Source organism: Melopsittacus undulatus, assembly GCF_012275295.1.
Source record: "Melopsittacus undulatus isolate bMelUnd1 chromosome W unlocalized genomic scaffold, bMelUnd1.mat.Z SUPER_W_unloc_4, whole genome shotgun sequence".
NCBI classification, from domain to species: Eukaryota; Metazoa; Chordata; class Aves; order Psittaciformes; family Psittaculidae; genus Melopsittacus; species Melopsittacus undulatus.
In genome coordinates this window covers 1,822,575-1,846,442 of record NW_022993946.1, presented here as the reverse complement: position 1 = coordinate 1,846,442, position 23,868 = coordinate 1,822,575, and the positions used below count along the sequence as shown (strand labels likewise).

Sequence of the window (23,868 nt, the reverse complement as noted above, 5' to 3'; positions counted from 1 at the left end):
ATTTTATGTGGGCAGAGATCCTTTGTGGTAAGATGTTGAACTATAAAGAGACAGACAGAATTTCCTGCTCTATACATCATCAGACTAGGGAAAGCTGATAATTTCATAGAATCATAGAATTATAGAATAATAGAACAGTTTGGGTTGGAAAGGAACTTCAAAGGTTATCTAGTCCACCCCCCTGCAATGAGCAGGGATATCTTCAACAGGATCAGGTTACCCAGAACCACATCCAGCCTTGCCTTGAATGTCTCTAAGGCTGTCACATCCACCACCTCTCTGGGCCAGTACTTTACCGTCCTCATTGTAAAAAAATTCTTCCTGACATCTAGCCTGAATCTCCCCTCTTTTAGTTTAAAACCATCACTCCTCATCCTATCACAACAGGCTCTGCTAAATAGTCTCTATCCACTATATAGAATCCACAGGTGTGCACAAATATATCTATATGCCCATGGTCATGAAGGTCACGTAGGCATTTGCATCACATATTTATACAAAAAAAAATAGGCATTACAAGGCCTATGACATGCTTAAAACAAGACAGATTCAAGAAACATGAAGTTAAACACTTAAACTTGGAAGCCATTAATTGCCTGGCATCAACCATACCTCGGAAACACTTATGAAGGGCAGCCTTTCATCAAGCAGATCTCCTCTCAAGGTCACCAAGAGGGTTGCTCAGTGAAGAGCTGCAGAACTTCACATGAAGTTATCAATTCACATGTCTGTGGTGTCTGTTTCCACAGCAGAGGCTTTCCCACAGGGGTCCAACTCCTCAGCCTCAGGACCACAAAGTCATCTTTCTCCGCCTTCCTATCAACACACAAATGAAACAGCAGAACTTTTACTCGCCCATGCAGAATAGTTGGAGTTAAGGTACGAAACATGCAAAAATAAACCACTTGGAATATTTATTAAAATCTGTTTGATTAAATATGATTTGCTGAGCTGAGTAGCTCCAGAGAAGGACACTTCAGCACCAGAGTATGGGGAAAACACAGAATCCAGGAGTATCAATCCTGATCAGCCAGAGCCACTAAGGGAGCCTTAAATCCATGTCAGGACTTGCCCAGGAGCCGGCAGCTCTGATGACATGAGCAGCTGACTCATAGGGGCCAATGCCAGGAGGGATGGCACCACCCCTGAGGGGATAAAACACCACACGGGGGAGCAGGCAAACAGGGTGTGGTGCAGCAGTCAGGGAGTCTGACAAAGAAGGGGAAGAGCTGCTTCAGTAGGAGACTTGCCAGGCAGGACAAGGCAGCTTTAAACCAGATGTGTTGGGGGAGGGAGGCACCGATCCATCCCAAAACTACCAGTCAGATGCCAGCACCTGTAATGAATGCTCAGAGTGATGCAGAGCCACTTCAACTGCTCCAGCCAATGAGTTGGCTTTATATGGAGCTTGGCTCAGATGCCTCTACACAAATGCCCCTAGCATGGGATATAAATGAGAGGAATTAGAGATGTGTACATGTCTACTGGAGTGTTGGAATGGAAGATTATAGGCTCCTTAGAAAAGACAGCCCAGGCAGACAGGGAGGGGATGTAACTATGTCAGTGATAGGCTGGAGTATGGAACTCTGTCCGGGGACAGGTGAACAATCAACAGAGAGTTTGTGGGTCAGTGTCAAAGGGAGAACTGTGACGGGAGACCTTACTGTGGGGATATGCTACAGGCAACACAATCAGGAGGACTCTGGATGAAGCACTCTATAGACGGATAGGAGCAGCCTCACACTCGTAGGCCTTTATGCTCATGGGGGACTTCAACCACCCTGATATCTGTTGGAGGTATGGTACAGCCTAGCACAAGCAATCCAGGAGGTTCCTTCCTTGTGTGGAAGACAACTTCCTCTTGCAAGTAATAGAGGAGCCGACAAGGAGAGTTGCCATGCTTGAACTCGTGCTCACCAACAGGGAGGGGCTGGTGGGGAATGTGATGCTTCAAGGCAGCCTTTGCTACAGTGATCATGAGATGGTAGAGTTCGAGATCCTCAGGACAGTGAGAAGAGCATGCAGCAAACTCACTGCCCTAGACTTCAAGAGAGTAGACTTTGGCCTCTGCAGGAACCTGCTTAATAAGGTTCCATGGGGTAAAGCCCTAGAGGACAGGGGGGCTCAAGACTGCTAGCTGATATTCAAGGATCACCTGCTACAAGCTCAGGAGTGTCGCATCCTGACTAGAACGAAATGTGGCAGGAGGGCTAGGAGACCTCCATGGATGGATAATTGTGCTGTGGTTGTGTTAGACTATCTCCATACTGTTGCCTTTTTGTATCTTATGAACGTCACAATAAGATATGATTGTTTGGCACAGCAGCAGTGAATTATGCCACCCAGACAAGCTTTTAACCTACATGCCTTCACTCTGAGTGAGACACACAGGGATGTGCTCTCTTTAAACAGTTTCCTATTGAAGAGGATTCAATCACCATAATGAATCCGAAGCCAGGCAGCAATCTTCTACACTAAAAGAATTTCTAAGAAGTTGTAGAATTTGTAAAATGAAAGCTCATAGACTAAATGGCTGTGTGTGTGAATCAATTATTGTAGATCTCACAGTAGTCATAATATTTAGTACATATCATAGAGCATTTCAGGTACAATAAGATATGCTAGTTTTTTCCTATTCCTGTTTGAAAGTGGTGTGTGCTCTACCAACTAGTCAATCTTCAGGATCTAGTTAGAACTAGTATTAAGTCAATAAAAAAGTCCATCTGCAGCTGTGGTGCATGTACCAGGATCCAAGGGACTCACATTGCTAAATGGTAATCATATTAAAACTTACACCACTGAGCTGCTCATTGGGAAAACACATGATCTATGGCGAAACACAAAATGCATCAAGGGCTGAAATATTTTTAGAGGTAGAGTAGGGCCAATGCTGAAAAGTTTCCTTATTAATACAATAATTATTTTATTTTGACTGCACCATTTATAACCGTAAAGTCTGTGTCCAGCTACCCATATTCCCATTAATCAGTGATTTGAAGGCAACTGTCATCATTTCATTTTATTATAATTTATAGGTTCATTGCAGTTCACTTAAAAGTTGCAATGAGCAAGACACCCATGGGCAAGAACTGCACCTTCACAGGCTGTCAAGTGCTCATGTCCAGCATTGGCCAGGACGGCAGCAAGCAGCCATGCCCTGAGCAGGGACTGGGGGGATGGGGGCATGGGGGACAAGCAGGAGTGCTGGGGGGAATGTCATTTTAGTTGCTGACATGGTGCTGAGGCCATGCTGGTGGATTAAAAATCTGGATGGGAACCTTGGCTCACAGATAGGACATGCAAACATGGTGGGATGATTCACAGATGCTATGAGAGAAAATAGGAAGGGCACAATGCCTTGAAAAAAGAAATATTGCTGCTAAAATAGAAACCATTGATGGCACCAAAGTACATATCCAAAGAACCTGAGGACACTTCTCAAACCTCCAGCTTGGCCATGAGTTTGCAGCACCCATGCTGCACCCAGCCACTGGTGAGCAAACAGGGACTCCCCCCACATGGCTCTGTGGTTTGGCTGTGCCAAAGCTGCATCACCATGTCACCAAGCCATGCCAGAAAACACCAAATGCACTTTCACATTGTCTACAACCTCCCCTGAAATGCACAGGGTTAGATGGCAAATAGGGTGTCCCTTTAATGAAACTACAACATATTATAAATTATGATAGTTTCATTTTTTTAAGGTTTTAGACAATGTGATTTATTAAAAAAAATGCTGATGTTTTCATTTCAGTCAGCCTAATGAAACCAAGCTGCATCTGCACAGCACTGTATTACAGGGACCTCACAGAGTGGCAGCTCTCCATCACTCCCTACAGTTAAAGGGACCAAACCAGTTGTGCGTGGCACACATGGGGATATCCCGGCTTGGTGTTCCAGTCCCCTCCATCCACAGTCCCCAGGGGCCACTGCAGCACCTTCCTGCCCAAGCCAAGATGGACCCTCTTTGCCCCAGCCCCCAACACATGAGGGACTTCCCCTGAGGATGGCACAGCCATCCCAACTCCATCACCATCACTTTTCTTCCCCTCAAGAGATTTTTCTTTAGCCTCAGTCTCTCTCTATTAAACCATGTGCCTCAGCCTTAAGCGTGGGTTAACACTGTGCCCTTAGTGGAAGCTACTGTATCTGTCAAGGATACCTCCATGATTTATCTCTTCCAGCCCTACAGAAGAGTTCACATCTGGATACACAGTGCCTCTGTATAATTTCCAAATCCATCAGTTCTGCCTGCTCCCTTGGAGACCTCACTGGGGGTCTAAACCTGCTAGAATTACAGCTAATTCCCAATTCAGGCTCTTATTTCCGGCCCTGTCCAGGGTGTTGCAGCCCTGTAGCACTGGGTAGGGATGCGCTCACGTGGTACCCTCCCAACACGCTGCAGCTCACCCAGTCCTTTCCCCAGCCTTTGGTCACATTTACCTTCTTTCAGGGAAACCTCCCTTTGCCATAAGCCAACAGAGACACTTTCTGAAAGAGCTCTTAAGAGTAAGGCTGCAATTTAAGCACATGCCAGCCAATTTAATGAAACCTCACTCCTGCCCTTGGGCAGTGCTGCTGGCTCAGGGTGGCCCTGGATGTATTTTGGGGGAGGGGGTAGGGGTTGGTCCAACCACCTCCCACAGCTCACTACACAGGATAAAACAAACCTTCTGCACCCACAAACCACTGACTTAATGGGGCAAAGTAGCCCCACTTGCAGGGCTGGGCCCAGGTGGCACATCCCATCTTCCTCCTACATCTCAGGTAGCATCTACACAAATATTTAGAAGTATATATATTATTGTTTATGTAAAGTCATAGCTTTCCCTTGATTGCAAGGCATGGTGGGGCTGCTGCTGAGGTTTGCTGCTGACATTTCTGCATTAGCTGGCTTATGTCAATCCTGGCAGTCTGAGAAATTCTATCTTAAGGGCTGTTCTTTATTAAATTTTCAAGATACAAAACTATGACTGACTCTTTTATTTGGTGAATGTATAAATAAAAATTCCAGATCGCTAAAAATAACAATTAAAATATTGCTCAAATTTAAAAGCAAAAAAAAATAAAAAAAAATTGGTGATTTTCTGAGAGCTAGGCGAGGGCTGTGCGAGCAGTCATCATCCCTCCTCAAGGGGTTCTGATAGTGCTTGAGGAGGGGGATGAGGCTGGGGAAAAATGATTGTGCCTGAACTGAACCACTGTGTTTTACCAAATTTTGTCAGTCTTTTACACAACTACTTTATGCAGGATCTATGACATAATTCCTATTTTTTTTTCCACCAGCCAGTATATATGATAAATAAAACAATGCACTGAAAACACTGAAATCTCTCATCGACGTCTTTGTGAAAAAGACACAGATAAATGAGTCTTGGAATCAAAGGCAGATTACATGACCGACCATGTGTCATTGGTTCAGCAGTAGCTCATGCTCTGCCAGAGAGGAGGGAGAGATAGGGCGCCTGGTCTGGCCTAGTCAGGGAGGTATTCCATACCACAGCACGTCCTGCTCGGGGAGGGGACTGGAAACTGGTCGGGAGGGAAGGGGTTAAATCTCCTCCGGGCTGGGCTTGGAGAGGGAACTGGAAGCTGGCCAGGAGGGGAGGGGTTAGCTCTCTCTTCCGGACTGGGCTCATGTCAGCGGGTGGTATCGTATTCTCTCTCCCCGTTTATTTCCTCTAACATTGATTTGTTGGTGGTATCAGTGGTGTTTTTTGTTGTGCTTTGGTTGCTGGACTGATTTGGGCTCAATCAGTGGGAGTTGTATTCCTCTGGCTCTCCTCCCCATCCCTCCGTGAGTGAGAAGGGGGGGGGGGGGGGGGGGAAACAAAGGGGGAACTGTGCAGATTTAGTTTAAACCACGACACCATGTATCATACTCTACGTATTGAACATAGTCTTTGTAAAGATAGAGTGGTAATAAAAAGTGGTATTGTGTGCGGTGAAAGGCTGTGTGGGTCTATGCATGACTAATCTGTCTTTCCGTATTATTTTATTCAATCTTCTCTGGCTTCATGCCTTTGACATTTTTGCTACACTCAGGAAATTTAAGTGAGTAGTGACAGAGCACTGGAACAGGTTGCCCAGGGAGGTTGTGGAGTCTCCTACGCTGGAGATATTCAAGGCCTGCCTAGACAAGTTCCTGTGTGATGTACTCCAGGTTTCCCTGCTCTTGCAGGGGGTTGGACTAGATGATCTTTCGAGGTCCCTTCCAACCCTTGGGATTCTGTGATTCTGTGAATAGGAAATTTTAAAGAATTTTTATAGGACTCCAGTGAAGCCATACACAGAGTTTATCTTTGTTCAGATTTAACAGTTTAAATATTTATTTCCGTTGTCTAGGAAGCAGAATAAACTTTAGGCAGAGGGGGGATGGGGTTGGAAATGCCTAAACCTCCCTTCATATTTTGGCAACTTCTTGGCAGGGCTGGTGGTGGGAGCAGTGATGGGGGCTGATCCTGGTGGGCACGGGGTGCCCAGGGAGCAGAGGGTGATGGATCAGGCCCTGGCAACTTTGTTGCCACGGCCAAAGAAGGGCTGCAGAAACACTGGCTCTCTCCATGCAACTTGAGTGGGAAGGGGATGAAATGTGTAAAGGGCTACTGTGAATATAGGCTTAAATATGATCCTCCTGCATCAGCCAATTTCTCTGACAAGATATTGCAAGGGTTGCTGTTTCTTAGGAAATAATGATTTTATCGCATCTCTTTAATAAATTTATAATGTGATACACATAGAATCAAAGAATCATAGAATAGTTAGGGTTGGAAAGGACCTTAAGATCATCTAGTTCCAACCCCCTGCCATGGCCAGGGACACCTCACACTAAACCATGCCGCCCAAGGCTTCATCCAACCTGGCCTTGAACACCGCCGAGGAAGGAGCTTTCACAACCTCCCTGGGCAACCCATTCCAGTACCTCACCACCCTAACAGTAAAGATTTTTTTTCTTATATCCAATCTAAACCTCTGCTGTTTAAGTTTTAACTTGTTACCCCTTGTCCTATCACTACAGTCCCTTGTGAAGAGTCCCTCACCAGCATCCCTGTAGGCCCCCTTCAGATACTGGAAGGCTGCTATGAGGTCTCCACGCAGCCTTCTCTTCTCCAGGCTGAATAGCCCCAACTTTCTCAGCCTGTCTTCATATGGGAGGTGCTCCAGTTCCCTGATCATCCTCGTGGCCCTCCTCTGGACTTGTTCCAACAGTTCCATGTCCTTTTTATGTTGAGGACACCAGAACTGCACACAATACTCCAAGTGAGGTCTCACGAGAGCAGAGTAGAGGGGCAGGATCACCTCCTTTGACCTGCTGGTAAAACTTCTTTTGATGCAACCCAGAATACGTTTGGCTTTCTGGGCTGTAAGCACACACTGCAGGCGGCTCATGTTCATTTTCTCATTGACTAACACCCCCAAGTCCTTCTCCACAGGACTACCATGAATTTCCTTTTTGCCCAACCTGTGGCTGTGCCTGGGATTGCTCCCACCCAGGTGTAGGACCTTGCACTTGTCATGGTTAAACTTCATGAGGTTTGCATCAGCCCACCTCGCAAGCATGTCAAGGTCCCTCTAAATGGTATTCCTTCCCTCCAGCATATCAACCGAACCACACAGCTTGGTGTCATCGGCAAACTTGCTGAGGGTGCACTCAATCCCACTGTCCATGTTACCAACAAAGATGTTGAACAGGATCAGTCCCAACACCGATCCCTGAGGGTCACCACTTGTTACCTGTCTCCAGATGTACATTGAGACGTTGGCTACAACTATTTGTGTGTGGCCATCCAGCCAGTTCTTTATCCACCAAATGGTCCACCTATCAAATTGATGTCTCTCCAATTTAGAGACAAGGATGTCGTGTGGGACAGTGTCGAATGCTTTGCACAAGTCCAGGTAGATGACGTCAACTGCTTTGCCCCTATCCATCATTTCCGTAGCCCCATCATAAAAGGCCACCAAATTGGTCAGGCAGGATTTTCCCTTAGTCAAGCCATGCTGGCTGTCACAGTAAATTATCTGCATCTATAACATTACTGAGGATAAGCAGCATGGTTTTAGTAATTTATACCAGAGACATGCATTATAAAAATAGGAAATTTATTTCCTTTGTTAAATTGTGCAGAAGTCTTTTCCTGAGGAACACCAGACACATTAATCTCCAGAGATCCACTCACTTGTATTTAAGCTGTTGAACTGTTCACTGTTTTTGTTTTCTTTGTAACAGTTGAAAAAAACATTTTGTGAGCCAGAATTGACACTGTGGGTATTGTTCCTGCTCACATAAGTTATTAAAATAATTACTAAGCTATTTTGAGGTAATTTAAAGCTTTCTTTAAAATTTAAAGGCAGATCTGAAGGAATTTGTGTAAATTATTTTCATGGATGCAAAATGAAGTGTTGCAGTTAGCTCACACGGGCACCTCCTGGCAGTGCAGCCCCATTGCTCACCGCACCCAAGGGGCTCCAAGATGGCCATTGCTGGGTCAGTTTGTGGTGAAACTGCAAGATGCCATGGGTTGGAGAAACCATTGCTCATGGGGGGCTGCAGAGGGGCTCATGCCAGACCCCAGAGAAGCACCCACAGCATCACCCTGAGCTGCAGTGCTCAGCCCTGCTCATGCTCCAGGGGGGAAAGCAATTTCTGCTGCTCACCCTCATGAAAGTGAGCCCAAAACTATTTGGGATTTGTTGGCTGGCTGCAGACACCTGCTGCACTCACTGCCTTGGGGCTAATCTGGCAGGATCCTTACCTCCCATCCAGCCCAAAAGAGCCCAACAGTGGCTTTCCTCATCAGCTACCAACAGCCCAGCATGGCTTGAAACTGGGGTTGGTCACCCAAGTTGGGGCAGGGGGAGTGATCAGTCCCCATGGATGCAACTCCAGAGGGGTGGACCGTGTGCTGGTGAATTTTTCTGTATACACAGAACAGGCAAGAACGGAGTTATGATGTATCAGGAGGTGGTTTTGGGGGTGGTGGTGATTTTTTTTTTGAGTATCACCACTAACCTTCCAAAGAGACCAAACTGCACTGACCAACTGGGACCTCCATGCACTGGGTCACCCCATTAACTGACAGCCCATCCTTCTGAAATGTGCACATTGCCAGCAGATGTTCCTGATGTAATCATGCTTATCATCTTACTTCAAAATTTCAATGGGTAAAAATTCCCCATCTTGGTGTGAGATTGCATAATGAATTCCCTCTGCCTCATATGGAAGGAATGGAAAAATACCACTTTTCAGCTTTGCACAATGCTTGATGTAAGTTTCCAAAAACAAGTGCTCTAGTAAACCCAAAAGTGTAGAATAATGCAAATCATTTATAGATCCCTGGTAATAGATGTGGCTTCTGTTACTCCATTACCATATCAAGGATTACTCCTGCTCCTTCAGGAAGGACACAGCACCCTCCTCCTCACAAACCATTACCATAAAGAAGGATAAACAACAAATAACACCTTATCATTAGCTACATGGAGCAGTTCCCATTGATTTATGGTACTAAACACTGCAAGGCTGGAGCAGGTTGTGAGCCCCTTTTCTGCAAATGGAATTTCCACAGAAGTATTATAAAACACAAGGAGCCACCTTACCTGGGCTGGGTTTTTTTTGTTTTGTTTTTTTTTAATGTTTTACAACTTGCAGGAATTCTCCCCAGTATAGGCCATTAACAACCCCGAGATGGAATTTGCATTTTTATAACCTTGTTACTTAAAAGTGAAACAGTAGAGGGAAGGACTTAGTGGCATCATTCCCTGCACGCTTTAATCCCAGACTGAGCTTTTTATACCTTGTGATGCTGTAACTAACCTCAAACCTAAAGCAGCAGGAGGGCAACAAACCTCTGAATACAGCAATGACATGCTTTACAGGCACACTCTCTGCAACAGCATGAATGAAGGGGGGGGGGGGGAGAGAAACCCCGTTGCCTAGGAAACCCTCCAGTCTTGGTAATTGTTACTGTAACTGGTTGCACACCCCACCTATAACAGAATGAATAATTAATTATCGGCGCTGACTGCCAGCTTTCCGCTGTAGCTTCTGCTCGGCACTGCGACCTACTGGTGCGCGCCGGGAACTGCAGACCCGCAACCCACCCTAACCCCCCTCCCACATCCCCACATCTCCCACAACTCCCTGCTCACCCCAGGGTGGGGTCACGTCATGCAACACTAGGGACACACACGGTGTCACGGCAGCGGTACATCATGCACCTCGCATCATTGCATCATCATGTCATCAAATGGTTTGGGTTGGAAGGAACCTTAAAGTTCATCTAGTTCCACCCCCTGCCATGGGCAGGGAAATCTTCCACTAGACCAGGTTGCTCCAAACCCTGTCCAACATGGCCTTGAACACTACCAAGGATGGGGCAGCCACAGCTTCTCTGGGCAATCTGTGCCAGTGCCTCACCAACCTCACAGGGAAGAACCACAGCAAAGAATCACAGGTCACCTCATTTGTTGTGCAGCATTGAAGGACTTCTGCTGGCAGACTAGTTTGTTTAGAAATTAGAATACTCAGAGTGATTTACTGGATTTGATTTAAAAGACACAGCAGGAGTTGGCAAAATTCACATATCATGGAGTTAATGTGGGTTAGATGGAGCTATTTGTAATACAAAAATATTTTGGTATATATAAAGATATATACCAAATACATACATCTGATTTCTTTTAATCACAGATTGGTTTTTTGCAACATAAATCAGTTTGTTAAAATGAACAGCTAAAACAGCTGGTTTAGACACTCTTGAAATACAAAAAATCTGCTGCTTTAGATGCTCTAAGTGAGCAATGAAAAGTGCTAAGTGCAACTAGTCTTACTGGAGAGAGGGAAATATATCCAGTTTACCTCTGAGCGCACATTACAGGCTCCACCAGCCCAGGCCAGGCTGGCAGATACCAGCACAGACCCAGCTACGGGAACACACAACAGCAATGGCCTCCACTGTTTCCTTCAGCTTTCCAGACCAGACTGCTTCAGCTTCAGGATGGAAAACAACTTGTTCTCTGGGTGCAGGGCAGCTGCCCAACTAACTTGTAGCCAGTTTGACTCCCAATGAAGAATAGAAGGGGAGCAGGTAATTTGCAGTGCATAACTGATGCAACGATGGCCCTGCAAAGGGCTGTGTGGGGTGGCTGTGCAGCATGGCATGGCCTGGCATGGCATGGCGTGGCTGGGACACACTGACTTGTCCTTTTGGCCATATAGTGTTGATGCAGGCTGCTGCCACCACACTCAGTTTGGACCAAAGACATCTTGTGGAGCAATGGGCCACATCCTTTCTGCTGAGGACACGCAAAACGTCTTGAGAAACACCAGGAAAAACCAAACCCCTTTCCTCAGTGACACTCCCCAGCAGATGAGGAGCCCTTGCAGCAGCAGGAAAAGCCATCAAGGGTGTTTCAGCAATAAACTGTGCCCTTATTATTACTGAGGTGAATACAACCTCTAACTGCAGCACTGGGGGAAAAAAGACATATCAACAGATTAATTTGCCACCAGGGACCCTACATGCCTCAAATCTGGGGCATCATTGCTTCATCCTGGTGTTTTCTTCATCCATGCACTGGTGGTCACCTGTATCCACTTGGCTTCAGTGTTGCACAGAAAGCAAATTTTCAGTCCTTGTTGAGACAGACCTTCACATGACCAGTTTCTTACTCTTTAGATTTTTATCTACATTGGTAGATTTAAACTTTGTTCAGCATTTGCAAACATTCTATAAGAAACCTGCATCCATCTTTTCTTGCTCTAGGCACTGCACAGTGAATCTAGTGGTAAAGCCCAATGAAGAGCCTGAATATGAAGGACCATTCCAGGCTGCAAACCCTCTGTAACCCTCTGACAAATAAATATACTGCAGAAAGGGCACAAACACATTTAGGCTCCCTATAAGGGAAAACACTCATGTGCTTAGTTAAGCGTGTGATAAAATCTATTCTTCTTTGCAAAATCTTTGAAACAAGCACATGCCAGAGTGCATTCCTGAGTAAGGATGCTTCCCTGAACTGAGGCCATAATGCATTTGTCCTGCTTTTTCCAATGAGCAGGGATTAGGGGTGTGGGGTGTGGGGAAGAAAACAAGCAAAGAACTAATTTTGATTTGAAACTGATCTATGGTGATAAGGGGCATTTGGTTTTGTTGAAATAAATAGAAGTGGGAAGTATTTCAGAAGATATCTAAATAAATATTTTAAAGTGGGTTTTTTTTTCTCTCTCTCTCTTCTTTTCCCTCTAATTACTCATGTCTGGTTGTCTTGGATCTCAGCCCCTTGTTATTTAAAATACATATTCATGGAACCATATTTTACGGTTGCACTGTTCTGGTTACAAAATAGCTTCTAATTTTCTAGGACATAATTTTATTTTTGTTAGCCAAGAATTAATTAAAGAAAATATAAATAACCTCCTTTAAATATTTAGCCACAAATAGAGGGTGGACTGGCATTGATAGCTTATTTTAGTATTAATGAAATATGCTTTAAAAAAAAAATCCACATTTGAGCATGAATCGAGTTAAGCATTGACACTTTCAATGTGATCCTCAGGATCTGCTTACAAGGGAGGTTTCCCCCTCTCAGCTGAGCTCTGGGCACAAGAGAGGGACACAACTTCCCCTTCAGTTCTTCTTTCAGCAAATCATGGTTTGCTCTGTCTAATGGGAAGACAGAGCTCCACAGCCTTGGGGGCTGCTCCTCAGGCAGGGACCTGGTTATTGGTCCCTTCTCACCCTCCTGCTGCCCAGCACCTTCTGCCCATGGAGCTATGCCACCTTCCCAAACACGCAGCAGAGAGCATCAGAGTGCAGCCTTTTGTAAAGGTCACCTGAGGAAAAGAAGTCCCAATGCCTCCACAACCCTTGTAAGCACAGAGAGAAAATAGGGATGAAAACTGGGGAGTTGGCGACGCCGTGTTAATGTACAAAGCTGCACTATTAACTGTGAGGAGACATTCCAGGCCAAGCTGGATGTGGTTCTGGGCAACCTGATCTAGTTGAAGATGTCCCTGCTCATTGCAGGGGGGTTGGAGGTCCCTTCCAACCCAAACTATTCTATCATCTGAGAGTAAAGGTGCAGTTATTTTAGGGGAAGGTGAGGAAACAGCATTAGCTGATGCCCTGCTCATAGACTGCCAAGGTTTGGAAAACCAAATGTTGGTGGTTCTCAGGGTGCCCCTTCACAAAGCCACAGAACTGCAGCCAAAAGCAAACTCTTTCTTACACCTCCCAGGTCTTTTTGCCTCACTTCTTAGGCTGAAGTTTGATGATGTCAGCTGAAGAGTAACATGAGTTTAAAGTACTCCAGCTCCTCATGCCCTCTGCCAATGTTTTCCCTTGCCCTTGCCACTCTGTGCTGATACAAACATGCTGAGAGATTAGGAAACTCACTAGCTTAAAAAAATCACACACAACTATTGAAAAAAAAACCCAAACACCCAAACCCAGTAGTTTGTTTTTTAAACCCAGCTATGTGGAGACGGTGTTCTCACAGGAGAATGAATATTTGGTACATGAGCTCTGAATAACTCCAAAAGATACAGCAAGGCCATGAGAGGCCTGAGGAAGCTAAAGCAAGCAAGATAAGAAGAAGCTGGAATTTACTGAGAGATGAGAACTGTGGACTGTTGGCAAGCTTTCAAGGTCAAGTTCTCACACCTGTGCTTAACCAATTATATGTTAGTCACTAAGGGTCTTCAAGACAAGTATCCAATCATGATATGCCAAATTGCTGTAGGTGTGTGTAAATCAATAGTATATAAGGAGTTAATGCTTTGCAATAAATGGCTTTTTGCCTGATCATATTGATCTGTGACTGAGTCCATTCTGCGGCACAGCTCCTTCACCTATTATAATTCAAGGGGTGGCCCTGACTAAAGCTGTGTCAGCATGAGGGAGGGGATGGCAAGAAGACAGAGAAGGAGCTGCTGGGCAGGGGCTCCTGAAGGCAGGATTGCTCTCAGTCGTGGAAGGATACACAAGGATCCATGAAACTGTACCCTAGTGCTGCAGCACTGACGCATTTTGAAATAAAGTTGAAGCATTAAGCCATTTTTCCTTAGTGCTGACTCCCTCTGGGAATTCCAAAGACAATTACAATGTTTTCCGAGTATACAAAAGAACTAGGAGATTTGCAGTCAGTGTTTAATTTTCTCTCCTTAAGAGCATTCAATTTCTATGCACATTCTTTAGCAGCGGGCTAAAACACAATGGCAGAAGAGAATGGACTGCTTTTATGTCCATGTGGTAGTAAACACTTCAAATCTAAAAAAACAAGTTCAAAATGAAAACATCTCCGTGTTCTTTCCAAAATTGTAGTAAAGCAACAAGAACCACACAACTTTCACAGCATTTTCACTGAAAATTTAATTTTACAAAATACCCTTTTCCATCAAAGAAACTTCCCTGCAATGTACATGAACATTTTATAGATCTGTACAGTGAGATGTTTGAAAGAAGGAAAAAAATTTCAGCAGACACCTAGTTGCAAAACCTACAGAATCACAGAATCCCAAGGGTTGGAAGGGACCTCTAAAGATCATCTAGTCCAACCCCCACGGCAATGTGAATACAAGTGTCTTAAAATGCTAAAGAAAGTAATGCAATGTAACTGATGAATCTATTTGAAATGTGAAAAGTTTCCTTAAAATGGTCCATATGGTATGTAGAACATCACAGCTGGCACTAAACTGCCTGTATTTATGTTTAAATACAAAAACAACATATGCAAGGAACAGTTTTTTGAAAAAGAACCCAACTGCTGCTCTTGTAAAGCAAACATACATAAAGGTGGTGACAGCACACAGGGAAACCCACCGAGATGAAAACTCAAGTGTTCAAACACTGAACCTTTGTTTTTTTAAACTTGCCAATAAATGTTTCGAGGATAACAAATGCCAAATTAACAAGAGGACACTCTTTTAGGGAGTGAGATGTCACACATACAGTTCTACATAGTCTCAACAAATATGCCCAGATATATCTGGTTGGCTGAGCAGGACCTAGCTGGGCTGCTGCATCCTGGCAGCTTTGAATTTTGAAATCCTATTTGGAGTTTCTTCTGATGCTTTGGACAAGACTTCCTCTGATTTCTGCTCCAGAATGGTAGGCAGGACAGGGTGAGCAATGACTGGGTGGGGAATTAAGGAGGGAGACAAAGATTCTTTTCCTATAACAGTTCCGGAAAATGCCTACAACAGAGGAGAACATTCAAAATGAGCTAATAAAATGCAAATGTGAAGCTATGCCCATAAAGGTCATTACCCTATATTAGCCTGATTAGGATTGTTATTTCTCTTAATCAAAAGTTAAGAAATATCTTTAAATCAATGACTGTTCCTTACATAAGTAATCAAACTGTAATTAACCTCAAAATATAGCTTGTTCAAAGGTAACTGAATGAAAGACAGCATCTTTTAAGTACTACTTCATCTCATTCCTACCACATAAATGATCTAGAAATTTGCTTCCTCACTGACACATACTCAAGAAATAAAACAGCTGATGTAATATACTGTTTCATTTTGGATAAAGAATGCAGACTTTGAAAAGTTGAAGCATGTAATTGTTTCCATCATACATCATATTTTATGACTTAATATCTTCTAATTTCATCAAGCTGACACACTGCATACAAATTGGCAAGCACGTGTTTTGTTTGTTCTTTCCTCCTTACCAAATATGATCAAAAAATGGTGAAAGCAATTTATACTTAAGAGAAAGGCAAACTTGCTTCCAACTATTTCTCTCTATAAAAGGTTTAATAAAAACATTTAAAGATTAAAAATTATAATTTATATGCAGTTGATTATAGGACTTAATCCTTTATAACTTAGCTAAGAAATTATACTTGTAAAATGCTGGGAAAAAAGCAGCTCAGAACTATTTTTCATAAACATATTTAAGAAGAAATCACCCTGCTATATATTAAAAACAGGCAATTAAAAATGCCTAAGGGCAAGGGGAAGCAGTTTACACCCAAGGTTTGACGCTCAGACTGAGCACAAAGGAACATGCACCAGATTTATTAATTATGTTTAGTTCTGCTTTTTCATAACTCAGTTACCAAGAAAAACAAAGCAAAACAAGCCAGCCATTCTTTTCTTGTAGGATCTGCAAAAAAGCAGTGGGGTTTTGTTTTCTGCTCCAGTAGCCAAAGTCTGCCTAAAGCTGTGCCTGTACACAACTGCCTTGTTCTAACAACACGCTGATTTTCAAAAACAGGTAAGCAGAATCGTGGTCAAATTAGAAGCAAAAAGAAAAAAGTTACTGTTTTGCAGACATTTCAAACACCCAGAAAACCAACCAAAACCACAGCAATGGCATTTAAGAAGGCATGCCTAACTGGAGTACCTTGCTCTCTCTCCTTCAGTTACTTAAAAACACATTATACTGTAGAGAATAATCATGACATATTCAGAAAATGGACTGAGTGTACTTAGATGTTTTATAAAAATATAGCAAATATATTCCAGAAAGTCTACAACATGAAGTGATAACTCTACAGATGGATCTTTCACCATCAATCACATCCTGCCTCGATTTATCTGTAGCTGTTTGTATGTAAAGTGATAATAAACAATAGCTTTTATGAGGAATTAATTTACTGTAGAAAACTATTTTTCTAAAAATAGGGTTTTCATTGAACTTGCCCATTTCATTGGAAACTACTGAAAACTGTTTCATCTAGCTTGAAAAAAATAGTGTAAGTTCTTACATAATAAAAATTAAGAATACTTAAGAATGCTCTGAATTTCAGAGCAGCAGTTATATTTAATTTTTGTACTCACCCGGTTGCTAATGCAACTGTACATTTTCCCTTATGTTGTATAGTCTCTTTCCTTTATGATGAAGCCCTGAAAGTTCCAAACATGCGAAAATAGATTTCCTCGGGATCACTAATGGCCCTAGTCTGGAATTGGATGAGTAGAGGTGTAGTGATTTCTTCCACAGGTCAATTCCTTTGCCTTTGGCAAGTCCAAATGATAATTCAGCTGATACTTGTGTCTATTAAAACTTAAAAACACCACCTGGAAAGCTGCCAGGCAGCTGTACAACACAGGTTGCAGACAATCAACTCTTCCCTCTCATCAACTATGAAGCACAAATTTCTCTTTTTTTTTTTTTTTTAATCCTGCTATATATCCTGCAGGGACATTTTCAGGATGACCCAGTAGACGTGACGCTGGTTTCAGTCACACCAGAAAATGACTAATTTGCCAAATCTTATGTCCCAGGGAAGCCCCTGCCTTGTCTCCTCCCCTCTGCCCCCAGGATGCGTATGACAGAACTTATCACCCCATAATGTCCTCCTGAAGCAAACTAGGTAGGAGATAGAAAATTATTTTAAAGAAAACAAGCTGATAGTATAGGCAACTAAAGTAATTAGATTTCTTGTTTTTATCCCTGCCAACAATCAATAATTGATTAAAAACTGTACCTCAGTTGTCCCTGAAGAGGAAGGAAGCTTTTTCGGTAGCTGCTGCTGCCCCTCCGCCTCCTCCTCCTCCAATATGCTTTCGCTGTTGTCACTCTGAGTGGCTTCATCACAACTAATACTCCTCTGAACTCCTCGTCTATCATCAAACTCAGCAGCACTGTTATCACTGGTATTGCTACAAACACTGTTCTCTTTGCTTCGAGACTTCAAAATTGATTTACGAGGGACATATTCTCCATTCACAATATCAACAAAGACTCTATAAATGAAAAAGTTAGTTTTAATAAATCATTTCAGGATCAGATGACAAATTTACAGTGATCTTTTGTACAAATTAATTATTATGTGTTTTTCCAACTTTTTTTGCTGCAGAATTACAATACTGTACCTTCAGAGGCATTTTATTTACCAATGTACAAGAATCAATTCTGCAGAGCAAACACTGTTATGCCATTTATTCAAGCATTAAGTTGGTACACTCTTCTAGCAGAAAACATATAGCTTTTTGAAAAGTGTTAGAAAACAGAATAGTGCAAGTTACCAAAGTTAGAAAAAAGGTAAACTAGACAATTGTCAGAGTTGTTTCAGTGAAGCGAAACAGAAGATCACAATGATGGAAGGCTTTCTAGAATTAAGTCTTTGTCAAGTGTAGAATATAAAAACAAATGCTTGAAACATTCATTGCACATGGAAAGGATGAAGCTTGTTCCTGACAAGTGCCATAATCTCCTGCTTTCAGTCAGAAAAAAAAAAGGGGGGAAAAATCAGCTTTTAAGATCAGATCATCATGAAGACTGTTTTCAAGTATTATCAGATTGTAAACTGGTAAAGAGCCCTCTTCCTACAGTTTGTACTCCATCTCCATGAGTTAAAGAAGTCAAGGATAGGTGGAGGAGAAAAAGTCGCATTAGAAGACAGTGCCAACTTTATCAAACTCATGAAGGAGGAGCCCAACAACTGGATGAGTTTTAAGGGTGTTACTTGTTTCTTAACAGCTTTATTCATCAGGCACTCCTGGAACACCTGCATCTCTCTACAGAAGATGGGGTTCCTTTGCAGAGCTCTGGGAGAGCACCATGGAAGAGTCCTTTACCTCATCTTCACTCCCAGAAGATGTAATTACAGGATGGGTTTTAACTTTTCCCGCTTTGTGACACATTTTTTAAGATATTTAGGTGCCTGAATACATCAACATAAAAATGCAGTGTGATTTTCACAAGAACTTAATTAACCAAACTAATAGGTGTCTGTGTTCATCTTTACAAACCTAAATACTTGGTTTTACTCTCCCATCACCTTAGTTTTGTATTTATAGAGTCCTCTATGCCCAAAAGCATTTTTCAAGCTCTCTGACTGAGAGTGTTCTACAGGTGAGCACTTTTTTTTACAAAGAATAGAGAGAATGACTAAAGTCAGGGAGAATAAATGCAAGACAAACTATGCCAACAGAGACCTGAGTATATTCTGAAGATACTGGAAGGAAGAGACAAAACCCAGCAATTAGTAACTGGTAAAGAAGGAGTATTATAAGGGATAGATCTGGTCAGTTATGCCTGAAAACAAACACAGAAGCAAAAGACATGTAATTAACCGGAACATATAACATCACTGCTGTATCCCTTTATCCAGATGATATGTACTGGCAAATTTACCTCAATTTCAGGTAGTCTGAAAAAGTAGATGAATGATGAATTGCTAGTTGGAAAAGGAAATTTTAAGCTTAGAAATGTTTTGTGGATATGAAAGTGTGGCACCATGTGGAATCACAGAATCCCAAGGGTTGGAAGGGACCTCAAAAGATCATCTAGTCCAACCCCCCCGCAAGAGCAGGGTAACCTAGAGTACATCACACAGGAACTTGTCCAGGTGGGCCTTGAATATCTCCAACATAGGAGACTCCACAACCCCCCCGGGCAACCTGTTCCAGTGCTCTGTCACTCTTACAGCCACAAACTCATTTTTAAGTAGTAAACTCATTTCCAGCCATTTCTTTCAGGAAAAAGTAGGCTCTGTTTCATACTATAGGTGAACAGAAATGAAAAGAGAAGGGCTGCTGAGGGGAAATCTCACACACCGGTAAAAGTCTGCTGGGGTTTTGATGTTAGGCAGTTCTGGAGTTGCATGGCCAATGCCACTGCTGTTCTGCCTTTTACGCTTGGCCTCTTCTTTCTTTTCACTGAATTTCAAAGTAGTATTTTTTCCTGTGTTTATTCTTACCTGAAAATTGAACACAAATGATGGTCTTGACAATAAAATCAACAATCACTGGGCTGCAGATCAACTGACTTCTGACATTTTCCTATTCAAGCAGTTGAGAATTATGAAGCATAGACAAGTTAAACGTAAGAATGGTAACATTCACAGTGTGAGTTGTTTATTCTTTACCACTTGCACTAGACTGGGGCATTTCTTTGCACTAATATGCACAGATTTTGCATATAATACATGAAAATCTGCTTATTCAAACTCTGCTCAACAGCTGAGCTGTTCAACAGTTAATTTCAAGTCCAGTAAAAAGTAATTTTAAAAACTCCTAGACAGGATACTACCTTTTACAACAGCCGGAAGCCAGGACAATAAAGTATACATTTGAAGATCATTTTTTTAATGCCATATTTGAAACTGCAGTTTTAAACATTGGGTTTCAAGCCCTTGAAAAAAATCCAACATGTCACCTATAATTATTATTCTACATTATCTACATTATCTAAAATTTTCTATCCAATTTTATCCAATCTCTTAAGGAGATAAAAATAATAAAGTACAAACCCTTTTAGGTTCGACAGTGTGAGAGAAAAAAATAGTTGGAACAGAGTTATCTCCAATATCTATGTCATCTTCATCATCACTGTGATAAAAAGTAGAGCCGTTAACTTGGCCACCAAACAAGTCTGAATTTGTTACTTCTTTATGGAAGTCACCCTGAGTAATACAGTCTTCTGCTCTATACATCCCATTCAGATCTGTCCTCTTATCTTCTTTCTCTTCAGAGGAGCTTGTATCTTCTTCATTTGTCTCAACTGTATTAGGCATCCTATGAAATGAAAAATATCCAACTGAACTGAGGTAATTCATACTCGAGAGACACAGGCATATAAAATAATGAACAAGCCTGTACGTAACTTTCTTTAGCCAGTTACTGTATTTTTAGCCAGATGGTGAAACCTTTTCTATACTCTATAAGAATATGTCCTTCCCATGTCAATTGGAAATACCAAAACTGTGACATTCTGGCTAATGATATATGTATTGCTTTAGTATCAGAACAGATCTCAGGATACCGTTAAATACTAAATGTGTTAACTCCTACATTGCAAACAATGGATTTTACTTCCCCCTTTTTTATCATCCTAAAGAAAAAATACTATACTGCTGGATTGCCATGGTTGCACAACAGAGGTAGGTTTTAGCACCTTTGGCCTCGCAATGCATGTTTTATTCATGTTCCACCCTTCTTCCACCTATTATAATTTTAACTGCATCAGCCTAGTCAGATATTTGCACTCACTGCAAGATCCTTTGTGTACAAACAGAATCACACGCCTGTAGCTTTCTGAGCTCCAAACATGACAGTGCTACTGCAGCACTGTACCTGTCGAGTTCACCAAGAAGCTCTTGTCTCTCAAGCTCTTCCAAGTGGGCCCACAGTTCCTCCTCTGACTGAAAATGGCCCATGAATTTTGTATCACTTCCATTCATTGGAAAATCCACTTCAAAAACATTTGATAATTTTGGCTTTGAGTGAGCTTTGTGAGCAGTTCCATATTTTTCTGTGTAACAGCAACAAAAAAAAAATGCAATTACTAAAGCAATTGAAAAAAAACCCAAAAAACAAACAAACAAAAAAAGCCAACAAAAAGTACTGGGGGAGTGGGGAAAACCCACAAGGGAATTAAAGGATATGGGTAAAACATTTTCTATTTCAAATTATTGTTTACCTGTTTAAGTAAAACTGTCAATGAACCAGAGCACCAGCACAGGAAAATACCCTAATGGTCTCTGGATAATATTTTCTCTAAATGCATATTACTTTCTAAGTGCTGTCTTTTATTTAGCTTTTCCTGAATTAATGTCTGAGTGATTCAATGATCTTTAGAGTTAACCTATCAAACCAGTTAAGAAGATTAAATAAAAATTTACCAGCCTACTCAAATTTACTGATTTACTTGGCACATCAGCTAGCTAAAAATTTTGTATTGCGTACACTGTATTAGCTTATAATTTAGGAAGGTCATTTGAACACCAAAGACATACTGAATTGTTTATTGATTTCTTGATTATTCAGTGTTGTGGTTACTTCCTTATGTTCCTGTATGTTGTTGTGTTTTGATTTTTTTTTTCACTTTAAAGTTTAATAAACCAAAATATTAAAACCAAAATAGAACAATCTTAAGCCACACAAAGGGCAAAGCTGTGATCTAGAAATCTTGCTTGTCAAATATTTAAACTGCTAAATCCTAATTGAGGGAATGTTTCCTCATTCAAGTAATTAGCTTTAATTTTAAATATTTGTATAATGTGTGTGTATGTAAATACATACACATATGTATGTATGCAGATGTACCAGGACTCATCTATATAACACAGGACGCAAAGGCAGTTGTGAGGCAAAACTTACGGTTTCACTCATGTATGAATCTGAAGGATTTAATCTTGATCAACGCTTTTTATGTGTCATGGGTTCAGCAGTAACTCATGCTCTGCCAGGGAGGAGGGAGAGATAGAGCGCCTGGTCTGGGCTAGTCGGGGAGGTATTCCATACCACAGCACGTCCTGCTCGGGGAGGGGACTGGAAGCTGGCCGGAAGGGAAGGGGTTAACACTCCGGGCTGGGCTCGGGGAGGCAACTGGAAGCTGGCCAGGAGGGGAGGGGGGAGCTCTCTCATCGGGCTGGCCTCCTGGCAGCGGGTGGTATCGTATTCTCTCTCCCTGTTTGTCTCCTCTAACATTGATTTGTTATTGGTACTGGTAGTTATTTCTGTTATACCTTGATTGCTGGACTGATTTTACCTCAATCCGTGGGAGTTGTATTCCTCTGGCTCTCCTTCCCATCCCTCTGGGAGTGGGAAGGTGAGGGGGGGGGAGGGGAAACAAAGGGGGAACTGTGCAGATTTAGTTTAAACCACGACAGTTTTTGGTGCCCAACGTGGGGCACGAACCCACGAAATAACAAAAAATCTGACAGGATTTATAGTCATTTGTCACAATGCTGTTTTATTGGCTCTCACAGTTGTTTCTCTTGAACTCACAGTTTCAGGATTTTACCAATTACTTTTCATATATATTAGCTGTGTTAGTGTTTATCAAGTATGGGGTTTGGGCTAAGGTTCTGGTCTCATTGTACTTTATGTTAATGACTTGTAATACAATAGAAGCATTGATCATGAAACTGATCTGGTTTATGCTCCCGGTATGGTCACCAACTTTATATTTTGGGAGGTATATAATAGATGTGCTTAGGAATTTCACATTTTTTTTCTCCTTCTCGGGTGGTCAACCTGTGAAGGAGACATTCTATCCTCCCAGTGTTCTCTCCAGATGGTCTACAACATCATTTGAGGGTTTTGAAGTTTTTGCATGGTCTTTTAATACTGTTGAGACTTGTATGCTGATTGTGATGGGGATCACCATAGTAGCACGCATACAGAGTGTGTTTTGCTCACAGTTATTTCATCTGATTTCAAGAGTTAAGCGGAGTCAGGTCTGGTCCTGTATTGGGGTTAAACGATGAAATAGGAGGACCAGGAGATCTTCCCAGAGGCTGGACAGTCATGAGTGGCAGGGTGTGTGGGATAGTATGGGCAAGCATCTAGGTCAGTGGGCCCCTCCAGTACTTTGGAATTTTACTCCTGAACAAGTGAAGAATCCGGAAGAATTAGTCAAACACCTAAATGAGGTGTGTTGTCGTCCTGGCCATACCAGAGATGGACAAATTACAGCAACGGGCTGGGGCTTGGCCTATGCCTATAGGGCCTTGATCGACACTATCCAACACCTTCAAAAGGAAAAAAATGTCCCTGGATCTGAGAGCAACACAGAAGTCAGCGCAGCTGTTCCAACTCCAAGTACAGCAGCTGCACCATCCCCAGCGGCAAGTACAGTTGCTACCCAAACTTCAGCTCTGACAGACAGTGCAGCTACCCCAGTAACGAGTACAGCGGCTATTCAACCCTCGACTGCGACAGACAGTGCAGCTACCCCAGCAACAAGCACAGTTGCTACTCAAACTACAGTGATAATCACTGCATCTGAACTAGAGGACCAATTCGTACCAATATCGGTTGCTCCTGTACACAAGAGAAAAAACAGAAAGGAGGCAAGAAGGAAGAGGCAGGATGAAGAAACTATGCATCCACTACCTGGTCTACTATCTGATCAGGGGTCATCATCACACGACGAAGAAGAAGAGGTGACTTCTCGATCT

The 23,868-nt window shown here is 42.5% G+C and overlaps 1 protein-coding gene across 4 annotated transcripts in view; it reads right to left on the bottom strand.

Annotated features, from left to right (window-relative positions):
- Positions 1-699: 699 nt before the first annotated feature.
- LOC117438279 (unconventional prefoldin RPB5 interactor 1-like) overlaps positions 700-23,868 on the bottom strand; it is a 103,566-nt gene continuing 80,397 nt past the window's right edge. For 2 of the 4 annotated variants that reach the window (XM_034073808.1, XM_034073811.1), the window contains exons 7-11: positions 20,954-21,215; positions 20,215-20,479; positions 19,520-19,662; positions 17,446-17,704; positions 14,363-15,196 (exon numbers count right to left, since the gene is read on the bottom strand). In XM_034073808.1, coding sequence (XP_033929699.1) covers positions 15,008-15,196; positions 17,446-17,704; positions 19,520-19,662; positions 20,215-20,479; positions 20,954-21,215 — 1,118 coding nt within the window. In that variant the 3' untranslated portion in view covers positions 14,363-15,007. Of the gene's footprint in view, positions 817-14,362; positions 15,197-17,445; positions 17,705-19,519; positions 19,663-20,214; positions 20,480-20,953; positions 21,216-23,868 lie in introns of those variants that run through there. The other 2 variants (XM_034073810.1, XM_034073809.1) reach the window with 2 other exon arrangements.